The sequence below is a fragment of the Rousettus aegyptiacus genome, unplaced genomic scaffold (genome assembly GCF_014176215.1).
Source record: "Rousettus aegyptiacus isolate mRouAeg1 unplaced genomic scaffold, mRouAeg1.p scaffold_m13_p_14, whole genome shotgun sequence".
Classification (NCBI taxonomy): Eukaryota; Metazoa; Chordata; class Mammalia; order Chiroptera; family Pteropodidae; genus Rousettus; species Rousettus aegyptiacus.
The window spans coordinates 3,163,561-3,176,742 of NW_023416289.1; the positions used below are offsets into that span (position 1 = coordinate 3,163,561).

The 13,182-nt window shown below is 60.1% G+C and overlaps 1 protein-coding gene across 3 annotated transcripts in view; it reads right to left on the bottom strand.

Annotated features, from left to right (window-relative positions):
* Nucleotides 1-11,661, bottom strand: part of ZNF423 (zinc finger protein 423) — a 262,390-nt gene extending 250,729 nt beyond the window's left edge. Inside the window, exon 1 of one of the 3 annotated variants that reach the window (XM_036231242.1) lies at nt 11,410-11,661. In XM_036231242.1, the coding sequence (XP_036087135.1) occupies nt 11,410-11,464 (55 nt within the window). In that variant the 5' untranslated portion in view covers nt 11,465-11,661. Of the gene's footprint in view, nt 1-9,583; nt 9,977-11,409 lie in introns of those variants that run through there. The other 2 variants (XM_036231243.1, XM_016147610.2) reach the window with 2 other exon arrangements.
* Nucleotides 11,662-13,182: the final 1,521 nt, after the last annotated feature.

Here is a 13,182-nt window from a genome sequence, read left to right on the forward strand (position 1 = left end):
AGCTTTAAGTGCTTTCTCTTCGTATATCCCGAGAACCAGAATCCTTAATCGTCTAAGACAAGGAGCTACCCCAGCTGGCTCCATCCCACGTCCCAGACAGAGAAACCGAGGCCCACAGAGGGGGCTCTCTTGCTCAAGGTCACGGAGCGCGTTTCCTCCGACCCACCCCCACCCCCGCAAGAGAATCACTCGACCTTGGCTCCGACCTTCGGTGACAAGGGGTCTTTCCTTTTCGTCCTGAGTTTCGTCGGCGGATCCCCCTGCCGACGCATCCTTCTTCCTCCTTCCCACGTCCTCGTCCCAACGCCATCTCTCACTCCTAGGGGCCGACGTCCCCGACAGACGAGGACGGTTCCCGAAGGCCCCGCCTCAGCGAGCAGGGTCAGCTCTGCCCACGCCGAAGCCCCCTGAGCCATGAGACAGGATGGTGGGGCATGGGGCGTTACTCAACTATAAGTTCTGTTTTCTTTAAACTTAGCACAAAAACCTCATATTGCTCTTATCGTTTAAAAGCAGTGTTTTATGACCTAGCACGATGCTTGGCGCCGAGCCTTCGAGGACCCGTAGTGACACTTACAGCAGAGAGAGACTGGGCGAAGGATGAGGGGGAAAGGTGGGCGCAGAAACCCGGACCCCAAGGGCACGGGGCTCCCAGCCGCCCCCACCTCCTGAGCACAGGGGAGGGGCGAAGGGAGGCGGGGGGGGGGGTGGTGCAGGAGCGCCCGGGTCCTGCTTAGCCCTGAAGGACAGTCAGTGCCCCCTCCCAGCTCGCCCACTCGCACGCTCACTCATTCATTTAGGATTCCATGTACTCGGTGATCAGTCATTCATTCATTCGCTTGTCCGCCCATCCGTTTCCTCGACAGCTTACTCATTTATTTATTGACTTAAAAAATCCTTTTGAACACGGGGACCCAGAAGCCGGAGCCGAGGACGTCTACGCGTGAGCGCGGGGTCGTGGAAGCCACCAGGCTGACGGCATCCCTGACCAAGAAACCCTTCCTGAGCGAGTCAGGTAGTCAGGCTCTGCCGGATCTCAGCTGAGCTGCTCTGGGGACCGGGGACTTGAGTCACTCCCCACGGCCCCAGGAGACAGCGCCGGGACCAAGGCACCTAAATCACGGGGGGCGGACGGCAGAACAATGGACAGAGCCTGGGAAAGTCAGGCCAAGATGGCACAGGTGCACTTGGGGGCGGTGAGCGGCCTGACCGTGAGCGCGCAGATCCCCGTGGACGGCGCCAAGGACGCCGCAGACGCCCCCGCGAAGTCCGAATGAGCTGGCCTCCAAGTCTCCTTTCCCACCTAGGACGCTCAGGCTTCTAAGAAGTTCAGAAGCAAAAAGCAAAGGTCTACATCTTCTCACCATGCGGGCCAGGGCCCCGGCCGGCCGGTCGGTCCCCGAGGGGCACGGGGCATCTGCAGAGCTGTCCCGGGCGCCGGGTATATGCGCCCTGCTCGCCACTCCCGAGAGAACCCAGCACTCTCTGCGGCCTCCACCGCAGGTGACAGGAGCCTGCTCTTCTTTCCATCCATGCCCCCCCCCGGGAGCCCACTCCCCTCCCTCACCCTCTCCCCGGGGACTCTCTGGCGCTGGTGGCTGTCTCTCTTCTCCCCGAGTTCAGGCCCGCAGCCCCAGGAGGCGAGACACAAAGCCATGTCTCTGCTTTAGGAACCAGAAATATGCTACGTGTCGCTGGTGGCATCGAGGTCCTGCAGCCCGCAGGCCAAGGGGGTGCGCCGGCCTGGACGGGGCGGCCACCGCCCACCAGCTCCCTTAGCCAGCCATGCCCTGCTCCCCAATCGAGCCCCGACGGCCATCACTCTGCCTTCGGGTGGGTAAAATTCAGCGCAAGGAGTTAGGTGAACAATATGTTTTATTTAATTAGGATCAACAGAAGAGATAAACCTCACAGCAGGATCAGAAATGACAGCCCTGCAAAAAATAATTCATGCCCAGGTAACGAAAGGGCAAATTTCAATTACAGAGAAAACCAGGGGAGAAAAGCGCCGGGCACCTCCGAGGAGGAGGAGGACAGGGCGGGTGTCTCGGTCCCCAGAACCGAAAATCGAGGCACCTAAGAGGCCATTCGGGCGCAGCTGGCCCTCAGCGATCCCCGCCGCGGACACGCCAGCCGGGGCGGAGGGGGCAGGTGAGCTCGGGGCGCCCCTGGCAGGCCGGCGACGGGGCCAGGCGCGTCTACCCTGCCAGGGCCACTGGGCGGGCGCAGTCTCCAGAGGAACGGTGGCCACAAGGACACTCGAGAGGAGGAACATTCTGATCCTGAGTGGTCACCTGATGGCCCGACTGCTGGTAAGCGCCCCTCCTGCCCTGCCCCCAGCCCACCAAGCCTGGCGAGGTCCTAACCGCACGTCCCGCCCCAGCTGTGAGCTCAGCAGTCTCCCCTGTCACGGGAGAGCCGGGAAGCGCACCCCAGCCCTCCGGAGGGCCACCCCATCTCCTGAGCCTGTTTCCCAGTTCCCCCTCTCCCAGCACACGGCCCTGAATCGTCTCACAAATACTTCTTGTGAGAATGAGGATTCGAAACCACGCATTCTCCAAGTTTCTCAGCCCAAGGAAATACGTTTATTTACACATCCTGCCTCCAGAAGGCATGCTCCCCACGCTCCCTCCTTCCCAGGGCGCAGCCCCCTCAGACAGCCTGACCTGTGCGGTTCTCTCCCGTCCCCGAAGCCCTGGGCCTGGGGCGACGCCCGCCCCAACACCCCCACTCGCTGCAAGAGGGAAATCGAGGCTAAATTAGTGAGCCCTTCTGCAGAGCCCCGTTTTATATTCCAATTCAGAAGATGACATGAACATCTGCTTTCACTTCAAGACATTAATTTTCAATTATTGGAGAAAAACAAAATTAGTCCTGACAAATTGCTGGTGAACGCGGGCTCTTGTCTGGCGGTTCGTAATAACAACTTCGGGGGCCCACATCAGTGTCCTCCGATGGGGTGTCCCCAGGGGTCCCTGTCACCGGAGTCAGGGGCAGCGGTGTCCTGGCCCTGAGTGGCGTCCTTGCCCCTGCGACGGTCAGGTTCAGAGAACGAAGGAATTCGAGGCTCGTGTCTCTCTGGAGAAGGCAGGGACGAGGGTGGTGGGTGGAGGGAGGTCCAATAAAAAACACCCGCCTTGACCATTGGCAGCTCTGGGCCTTTCCGTAGGAGGATGTCACACACCTACACGGGGACGCGGGTCCCTCCCGACTCCGAGGGTGCCCTGGCCTCACAGTCCTGCAGTGGGAGGAGGGGGGTTCCCCTCCTACCCCTCCGTGATCTCGCCCTGGAGTCTAAGCCCCGAACTCAACAGCCCCGGCCTCTGGGGTCGGAATGCTAATAAATCTCCTGTCACAAAAACCTGTTTGCTGGGGTCCCATCCACTCGAGAACCTGGTTCCGCCCCCTCAGAATCATCAGGAAAGAAAGCAAGAAAGCCCTGAATCTACCAACCTCAAGGACCCCAAATCCTGAGAACGACCCACTTGATAAGAGATTGTCAACACTGTAATCTCATTTGCTGGCTTTTTTATGTGTCTTGGCTGCTGTAGGCACTGTATCAATAAGACGCCACTGAAATGTGAATGAGCGGAAGAATTCAGAGATAATGATGTGGCAATCTTTGAATCTGACTTGTCACCATTGAAACCGGAGTGTGTTTGCCTAGCTACCACGTGGGGTTGGGGGCTGGAGGGAGGGGTGGGGACGCCGAGGGAAGAAGGCCAAAACACCAAAACAAAACAAAACAAAACAACAAAGGAAAATTATATCTTGAAGGAGAGCATGAAAGCCATCGCCACTTCCAAAGTCAACTGGGTAACTGAGCTCTGACATTGTGTAATTGACTTTGCAAGTAGAACAACAGCTACGTAACAAAGAAAATGTCAGTGTTTTCACAGCACTAATCTATAACGCTGGGAGGCCCTCCCGCTGTCAGCCAGAGCTGACAGTACAATAGCTTTCAAAGGGATATTACCATCATGCTTTTATTCCTGACATCAATCAAGACAAAGAGAATCCTTTTCACAAGACATTAAAAATCAAACCTTTTACAAGAAGACAGGTACGACGGGCGGCCTCCTTAAAGACAGCCGCACAGAGCGATCGGCTAATTGGCACGCCTTGGAAGAGGTAAAGTATTTTTATTTACTGAGTGTGCAACCCCAGTCGTTGGCCGCCACCAATCCTGGCAGGTGAGCCGTGAATCAAAAGTTTCCGTCGGCCTTCCCCCACTCCACTCCCCTCCCCCGCCTCTCCCACGGTAGGTGGGCCCAGGGAGCCGACCAGCCAGCGCCGAAAACTTCACGCGGGATGTAACCGATCCGAGCTTAATGAGCCCCGTTTTGGGTGCGAACCCAGTCTGGTTACCGACTAACGCGTTTGTGCACAAGACGCCCTTGCAAGCTGACAGGAATTTGCAGAAATTGTCGAATTCACCAGCCGCGGCATACGGAGGTTTTCCCCAGGGACCCGCAGTGCCGGGGATCCCACCAACAGTTTTCAAGGGATCCTTCTGTTGTGCTTCCCCTAGACCTGCGGAGGAGAGGGGAGCCCTCGCATCTACGGCAAACGTTTTCGAGACACGGAGGTAATATTCTTTGCCGACACCCCTGTAGCACAGACAAGGTCTGGGAAAGTTAAAGCCATTTTAACCTCAGCCGAGCAAACAGGTAGCCAAACCCAGCCATCCGCCTCGGTGGAAAAACGACGGGGCCACCAGGAAAGCCGGCTGTCCTCCGCCGGCACACCATCGACATGGTTTGGGGTGCCTGCACATCAGCAGTCGGCAGGTCCAGGAGCAGGGGAAGTTAAAAAGGGCTAATAGGTGCGAGAGCTCGTTATCGACGCGCCCTCCAAGCCACTGAAGTTGCAGAGTTGCGGAATCCGCCAGCCTGCTAAGGGGTCCCAGACGCCATGTCCCCCACACACCTTCAGGGCTTGACCGCGCCACTGGTGTAGGTGGCCCCAAGCCACAGACTATTGCTGAAGAGGACACAGAAGCCACTCAGCTTCCAGCAGGGGGTCCCTCTGGAACTCAGAGCCACGGTGTTCTGTGACTTTTCCCTCTGGTACCTAACAGACCATCTGCCAAAACTATGCAAAGAGTCCAGTCCCTCCAACGCAGAGCTGTTACTATGCAAGCATCTGTAGCGCAAAAGGATGTTTTCACTTTTCAGACAGAACTGGACACCGCTGCTTATCTTTAAACCGTATCTGAACGACGGGTGCTGTTCACCTCACTGCGAAATGGGCAGAGGCTTTAAGAGAAGGGGGAAGTGGCCCCAACTCTACCCGGAGGGGTCACGTTGTCCCAGCACCGCCGGCACCTACCTCGGCCTTTTTCCAAGAGCCAGGCGGCCGGCCTGCTCCACCAGCCTCAGTGGCAGCTCCCTTCCGTTTACACATCCAAATGAACAGTTAAGAGAAATCAATGCATCTAATTGCCAGACTATTAAATCCTACGTCAGGGGAAGAATTCCACAGCCACCGGCTTTAAGAGTTGGCTACCCATACGGCAATGACTGCAACTTTCTTCGACTAAACCAGACCTCCAGCCTTTGCCCCCCAGGCTAGAACGCCCTACTCAGAGAGGCTGAACTCCAGTTTCCTCTCCGGATTCCCCCTCCTCCCTCTCCGCCCCTCCTCCCCGCAACACGCTGCAGTGTGCCACCACAGTATCTCTAGGACTGTAAAGTCACCAGCGTGTTGCACCTATCCTTATTAAGGCACACTAGGCACCTTATGGTTAAACATTTAGCAGGGTCTTCCTGCCACAGGCACATGGTTATCTTATTTTAGCGCTTATTAAGTTTTTTTTTTGCAAGGAAACAGGTATAAGAATCTGAATAGCAATTACTAGACAAAAAGGATGTTTTTGAGAGTCTCAGGCCCTTCCAAAGCTGGGAACAGGTGACTTAATTGGGGGGGGGGATTAAATATTAGGATTAAGTGTCGGCTGCCCCAATCCACATAGAAAGCTAAAGAACCTATAAAGGGTTTGTTTTGTCCTTCCTACAAGATCATGTACATTTAGCCAAACAAATCTCGACAATTTACACTTGTATGTGGTCTCAGCTGAATCAGGAAACCTGTAACCTCAGAACGCCTCTATTTATTACATCTCAATTATTTCCATGGAAACACGAGCAGCGGCGAGCTACACTGTTCCCAAGTCCCTAGACCACCAAATTTATAAGATGGACTTTTGAGGAGCTGCAGGCTGGCAGGAGAGGACAGAGAAGGGGAGGGGCGAGCAGAGAAGTCACTGGGGGTACTTTTGGATGTTGGGGCTGGGGGGGGGGGTGTGGACACAGCGTAACTGCTAATTAATAGTAAGAACTGTAATTAACAGGCTAGATGGAGAAAATCAACAGTAGTACAAATTATTCAAAAGTTTTAAGCTGAGGCTGGGAAAAAGACGTATTAATCTTCCGTGTAAATAAACAGGCTGTTTTTGTGGGTCTGTGGAGGCAGCGTGGGTGAAGGTAGACAGGTTAGCCAACCACCTGACATTCATTTTCAGCCGAAATAACATCAGCGAGATGTGATGAGAACGGTCCCCAGAACGAGGCCAAAATTATCAAAGGGAACAAATCATCACACTGCCACACCACACCACCTGGAAACAAAAAAGGGGAGAATGGTGGAGGGAGGGAAAATCAGTCAGAAAATGTGACTTTTATAACATTCATGGTTTGGGGGCTGTTTTTTTTTTTTTTAATCACGAGGTTTTTGAAAACCAATGAGGCTGTTCTCCCCCTCGAATCTCCTGCCCCAGCCGCCTTCCCTGTTTGCTGGGTGTCCTCCCTAGGAGCCGTGTTTTCCAAAGGAGGTCAAGTGACCCCACTCCAGAAGGGAGTCTGCGTTTGTGAGTGGGAAGCGAACCCACCCCCCACCCCCTGAAGCCTGTTTGATTTTCAAAGCAGCAATGCCTATGCTTTCAAATCACACTTTCTGAGCATCCACTAGAAATTGTTATATTTCTGTCTTTCCTTCCTGCTATGGGTTTTCACATTTCCGAGATCAATTACAAATTACAGGCGAGCGACTTTCCCAGCAGAACACGCGGGCCGGGAGAGTGCGCGGTGCCTCCACGTTAGCCCTGACACACAGCGGTGATGGCTAAATGAAATACAACAAAGCGGAAGAGGTGCCACTGTTCCTTAAGAAGCACCTTCAAGCATCTTTAAAGGTGAAGACCCGTCCTTTGAGATGCTTAGTGTGGAGCCGTCCACACTCAAGGACACACTTTCGAATATTGCTGGGGGGTGGGGGGGTGCAGTTCTTGAACAGCAATAAATCCATCACCTGCTGCAACTCTTATCTATTCAAATTATATTCTCTCTTAATTCCTCCCTTGATGAGTGGCCGCATCTCTACCCTATTCACCCCGGGTAGAGTGAATAAAAGGTAAAGTGGTAAGAGACAAGGGTTGTCGTTGCTTTTGGAAAACGCAAAGAACCACGGGGAGAAACAGGATCTCGGGTTCCGAGGGCAAAGGCGTGCATTTGGTTGATGTTTACATCACTTAATGAAATGCCTCCATTGGTCTCGTTTCCCCTGTGCTGTGTTTCCCTCCATCGGTTAAGCCTGAATTGCCTGCGAAGCCTCCACATACACAAACGCTGACAGAGAGACACCCATTTAAAATCATGTTGAGACTCATTTCATGAAAGGCTGACGACCAATTCTTGAATCTTTCTCAGAGATACCGAGCAGTTTTAGCATTAGGGTTCGCGCAACTCCGAACCACCCACCCATCTGTTCACTGCAAATTGCTCTAACCCTCGCTTTCTGGGTCTTGCCTTCTAAAATAAGGAGACTGGGAGGCACGGATCAAGGTAGGGGTAGGTAAGCTTTGCAACTTCCTTTATGAAAAAGCTGCTCCTATATACCCAGATTTAACTCAAAATCAACTGCCCGAGTTAGATAAAACTGTTTTTCCAACCAGAGACCGGATTCTACATTTTCTTCTGGGCCACCTTAAGTGGCTCTCGAAAGCGTGAGCAGTGAGCCAGAGAAAGAGAAAAAAATATCAAATATTGTTTCAAAGCACTGAGCCCTTCTATTCGGCAAAAGGACAAACATCTACCATGTTCCTGTCCCCTCCTTGGGGTATCCCTTCTGGTTCCCTTGTCCCCCAGTCTGTAGGGCAAGCCAGGCTACCGGGGGTTGGGGTGCCTGCCAGGGTGAGGGAAATCACAGCAACTTCTCTTTCGTGGAAAAAGAAAAGGAAGCAGGCAGGTGGCGGAGAGTTTGGACTGAGTTGATCTGCTTCTAAGATGACAAGGAGGGTCTGCGTTGAGCCCCGCGGGTACCGAGAATCTCCTGGGACTTCAGGAGGCGAGCAATGGCGGTGTCGCCGGACCCTCGCTGCCTGATTCAGTCCCAGCCATTCCAGCCAGGAGCGAGGCTGGCAGGAAGGGAGCGGGGCCCCAGCGCCTTCCCGCGCAGGCCTCCAGGAAATGAACTTTTCAGAGCAGAACTGGTCTCGGGCCAGAGGTCATCAGGGGAGCTGGGAGAGGACACGGGCCGGGGGACTTCTGGCTTCAGAGACTTAGCCGCTCTCATCCTGCTCCTCCTCTCTCACCTCCCGGCGAGGCCGGGCACCCACCAGAGGAGCTGGAATCGGGACAAAGCAGCAGGCGAGGCCTGGAGAGGCCAGCCGGTGGGGACAGAAGGGCAGGGGAGGAGCTCAGTCGCCCGCGCGCCGCTCCCTGGGGCCTCTGCTCTCCAGGGACCCACTTGAGCCGGGGGCCCCCGGAGGAAATAGAAAGCAAAGCAGGGAGACGAAGGGTGTGTGTGTGTGTGTGTGTGTGTGTGTGTGTGTGTGTGTGTTCACAAACGTGTGAACTCCGGGGACCCGATACAGAAGGCCGGCCAGGGTGTCAAGGATGCGGGTGCCCAGGGTCGGGTCCCGGGGGCCCTCAGCGCTTCCCTGGGGACCGGCGCCCCACCGGTGTTTCGCAGACAATGAACTCCTGGCGGGGGCTCCCGGCCGGGTGGGCCTCGGTGGAGGAGACAGGAAGTGTGGGGGCCCGGGCCGGGTGCGCGGCCGGCCAGGGGGCGGGGAGGGGGCGCCCGACGGCCGGGGCGCGCGCGAGCAACGCCCGCCGCCCTCGGTGTCCGGCGGCGACGAGGTGGGGGCCGAGGGAAGGCGGCGAGGCCCGGGGTCCGGCGAGAGCGGCCTCGCCGCCTCTTCCTTCCTCCCGCCCGCCGCCGCCGAGATTCGCAATCCCCGCCAAGTCGGGCCCGCACCCCTTGATTGGCCACGCGGGCCCGGGGCCCGCACGCAGGGAGCAGCGAGGGCCCCTCCGCGGCGCCCCCCGGCCCGGGTCCCCCGCGGGCCGCGGCGCCGGGCCCGGGGCGGTCGCGGGCGCCCGGGGTGTCCGCGACGCGCCCCCTCCAGCGCCCCCGCCTCCCGCTCGCGGCTCCCCCTCCCCCTCCGCCTCCGCCTCCGCCTCCTCTCCGCTCGCTCGCGCGGGTCCCCGGCCGCCCGCCCGCTCGCCGGTCCCTCCTCCCTCGCTCGCTCCCTCCCTCCTCGCTCGCTCGCTCGCGCCTCCGCCGGGCCTCGCTCGCTCACCTTTCACCGAGCGCGGCTTCGCCTGCTTCCGCCTGGACATGTCCGGGGCTCCCGGCGCTCCGTCGCCCTTCGCGGCCGGCTCCCCCCGCCGCCCCCCGCCGCTCCGGGCTGCCCTTCTCCCCCTTCTCCTCCGCCTGCCTCTCGGAAACTTTTTTTTTTGCGGCCGGGTCGGCGGCTGCGGGGAGCGGATCCCAGGTCCGGGGCGGCCTCCCTGGGGGGGGCGGCCCGGGCCGGCCGAGGCCGCTCGGGGGCGGGGGGAGGCCCGGGGGGCGCGCCGGGGCCCTGCCTGTTGCAATGCGGCAGCCGGGGGCTCGCGGTCCCAGCGGCGGTCCCAGCGGCGCGGGGAGTCCGGAGGCCACTCGGCCGAGCCGAGTTATGCAAAAAAAAAAAAAAAAAAAAAAAAAAAAAAAAAAGCCGCCCCCCTCCTCCTCCCCACCCCCCGCCGGCCCCCGGCCCCTGCGGCCCCCTCCCTCCCTTCCCCACCCCACCGCCACCCTCACCCTCCTCCTCCTTCTCCTCCTCCTCCGCCCCTTGCCGGATTTTTGTGCAAAGTTTGCAGGCGTCCGGCCACGCAGCCCGGTGCGGAGCTCACAATGAGCCCATCTGAGGAGGGGGGACGGGGCTGGAGTCGAGGGGGTCTCGGGGGGGAGGGGACCGGGAGGCGGTCGGGAGCACGGAAGCTCAATACCCCCCGGAAAGAAGAAAAAAAAAAAAAGCCTTCAAATTATCCCCTGCCGCACCAAAAAAATAATAATAAATATTAACGGCTAAAAAAAAAAATGCCCAAACGCCTGGTTTGGAGATTATGATGGATAGGGAGGGGGGTCCCTCAACTCAGCCTACTTGGGGGGCCCGAAACGGCCGCAGGGGCTCGGAAGCCACAGCTCGGAGCCGCTGGCTCACGCCCCCTTCTCTGGCTCTCGGCTCGGTCCGGCGCCGGCCCCCCGGAGGAGGAAGGGGCGCGCGGGGGCGCTCAGGCGGCGGCGGGCAGGCGCGCCCGTGCCCCGGGCATCGCTCAGCCCGTGCGCCGGGCCGCCGCTGCCTGCCCTCGGGCTGCGGTGCTCAGCGCGCGGCGCGCAGCCGATCCCCAGGCCGGTGCCAAGTCGCCGGCCCCGCTAGCTGCCTCCATGGGCCAGGGGCTCGGAGAGGGGGGAGGCGGCGGAGGAGGAGGACGAGCAGGCGGCGGCCGGGCTCCCGTCCTCCCGGGCAGCGGCGGCGGCGGCTGCGCCCCGGCTCCTCCACGCTCCAGCCGGCGCCGGCCCGCCCGCCAGCCTCCCTTGCGCTCCTGTCTTCTTTGTGGTCGCTGGCTCTCCTCCTCCCGATCCGGCTGCTGGGGCTGCACTGCAGAGACACATAATAAAGCCAGGCTTGGCTGGAAATGTAGCCGGGTCCCAGCAGGAGGATGTGAGGAGCGGAGTCCCGGCGGGGGAGCGCTCTGATCCCGTGGGGCGCCCCGCACTGCTCCGGCTCGGATCAGACGGAGAGAGGGCCAACAGCACCGAGCGATGGACAGCGCTGGAAATACAGCTCCGGCCGCCCGCAAAACCCGGACCGCGGCGGCGGCGGCGGCGGCGGCGGCAGGCACGGCGCGGGCACCGCACCGGCACGCGGGGCCCCGACTCGAGCGCTGGCGGCGCCGGGGGGCGGGGGGAGGTGGGAACAGACACACGGCCCACGCGTGCTGTCAAACTCGCCCAGATGCATGAGCAGCACCAACTGCAAAAAGTGAGGGAAGAGGTGGGGGCGACGAAACTGGGGCGAATTGCCCCAACGCTGCCACCTCCGCAAATTGTGTCCCACGCACAACAGTTCTCCCTGGACCTGACCTTTCGCTCTCGGGTTTTGCTCATCGGTCGGTGTTTGAAGACCATCGCTGCCCATATACACTCTCTTCCACCACCGGGCTAACTCTGGGCGCTCCGCACCCTCATTTGTAGGGTTCCCGCGTCTGGTTGCGCACTTCTCAGTTAAGACTGTAAATGCAATTGCTTAGCCCCAAAACATTGCGGCAGTACTGCCTGCCCCGCGGTTGACGAAAGAAACCGGCTCCTACTTTCCACAAAGTTTTGCCCCAGCCACCAGGGGGCGCCTCGCGTCCCCACAGCTGGGGACCAGTGAGGCTCGGGTCTTGGACCGCGCGGGGGAAGGGCTCAGACTCAGAAGCCGGCCCCAGGCCGCTCCCCTAAATCGACTCTTTGCAGGTTCCGCTCCCCCGCCAGCTGCAGGCGGCCAGGTCCAGGGTGGGGGATCGGCCCCGACATCGCCCCCCTCCCGGGCGAGTGGCGCCACCTTAGGCCGGCTCGCCCCAGAGCTGGGAGAGCCGAGCGGGTGCGCTGCGCGGCGCTGGGGGTTATCAATCTCGTGGATCGATAAGTTGCCACTTGGAGAGGGGAGGGCTGTGTCCCCTCGGAGACGAGTTACCCAGGGCAACCTTTCACGGAAAAACCCGCTGCCCGCGGAGAGCCGCGCCGGGGCTGGCCGGGCAGCGGCGCCCGCCCGGAGCAGGGCGCCTGCGCCCCGCGGTTCCCCCGCGCTTCCACCGCCAGCCCGGCCCGCGGTCCCACCCTGCTCGTCGCTCTGGGCCGATGGCAGGGGCATGCCACCCCGCACCCACCCCGCATCCGGGGAGCGCGGGCCTGCGGGTGCGGGTAAGGGCCTGGGAGCTGGGGCGGGGGGGGGCGAGCTCGCGCGCTGGAGGCGGTCTCAGAGGAAGAGTCGGGTGACCGGCGAAACGAAACGCCGAGCCAGACACTCTGACACCGGGAGACAGAGAGCGAGGCTCCCCAGAGCCAGGACCGACTGTCCCCTACCTGAGACTCAGGCCCTGAGGTCTGCCCCCTCCCCAAGTTAGGCTGCCACCCCGGGTCACCGCCCTCCCCAGCTCTTGCGTCGGAGAGTGTCCAACATCTCGGCCTTCACGGAGGGAAGTGGGAGCCCCTCCCGCAGCTTGGGGGTTAGGCTGGGAGGGGGTGCCAAGGGCCAAAGCGAGGGCAGAGGCCGCGAAGCGCCTGGGAAGGAGCCAGGAAGGAGGGGCCGAATCAGCAGCTCCCCCACCCCCGCCGGCGCCTGGGATCGGGGCCCGCGGAGAGAGGCTGACAGGCGGCAGATGGCACACGCTGGGGGAGGGGGGCGATTGGCCTCGGCTCCGGGGTGCCCCCGCCGTGGGCTGCTTCTCCTAGGGGGAGGGGGCGGAGAACAGCCCCCGGCTCGCCCTCCCAGGCTCTCTGGGGGGCTGGAGACCGCGGATCACGCCCAGCCGAGATCCAGGAGAGAGGGGGGTGGACAAAAGGAGCTCGGTGGGGAAGGGGTGTGCGGGGGGAGAGGAGGGGTTACCCGGGGCGGGCAGGCCCGCAACGCTGCCCCTTTCCATCCTCGGGGAGCTGTGGAAGGCCCAGAGGCTGGAGGTGGGGGTAACAGGATGAAGGACAAGCGACAGCCTATCCCAAACCAATCCACAAGAGCTGGGGGGACTGGAGAAAGAAGAATACAAAGTTTTTTGGACGCCGCCTTGCACGTGGCAGGCACACATGTTCCCGTCCCTACGCTCAGCCCTCCACCGGGAGACCTGGCTGCCCACGCCCAGCTCAGTGGCAGTCAGG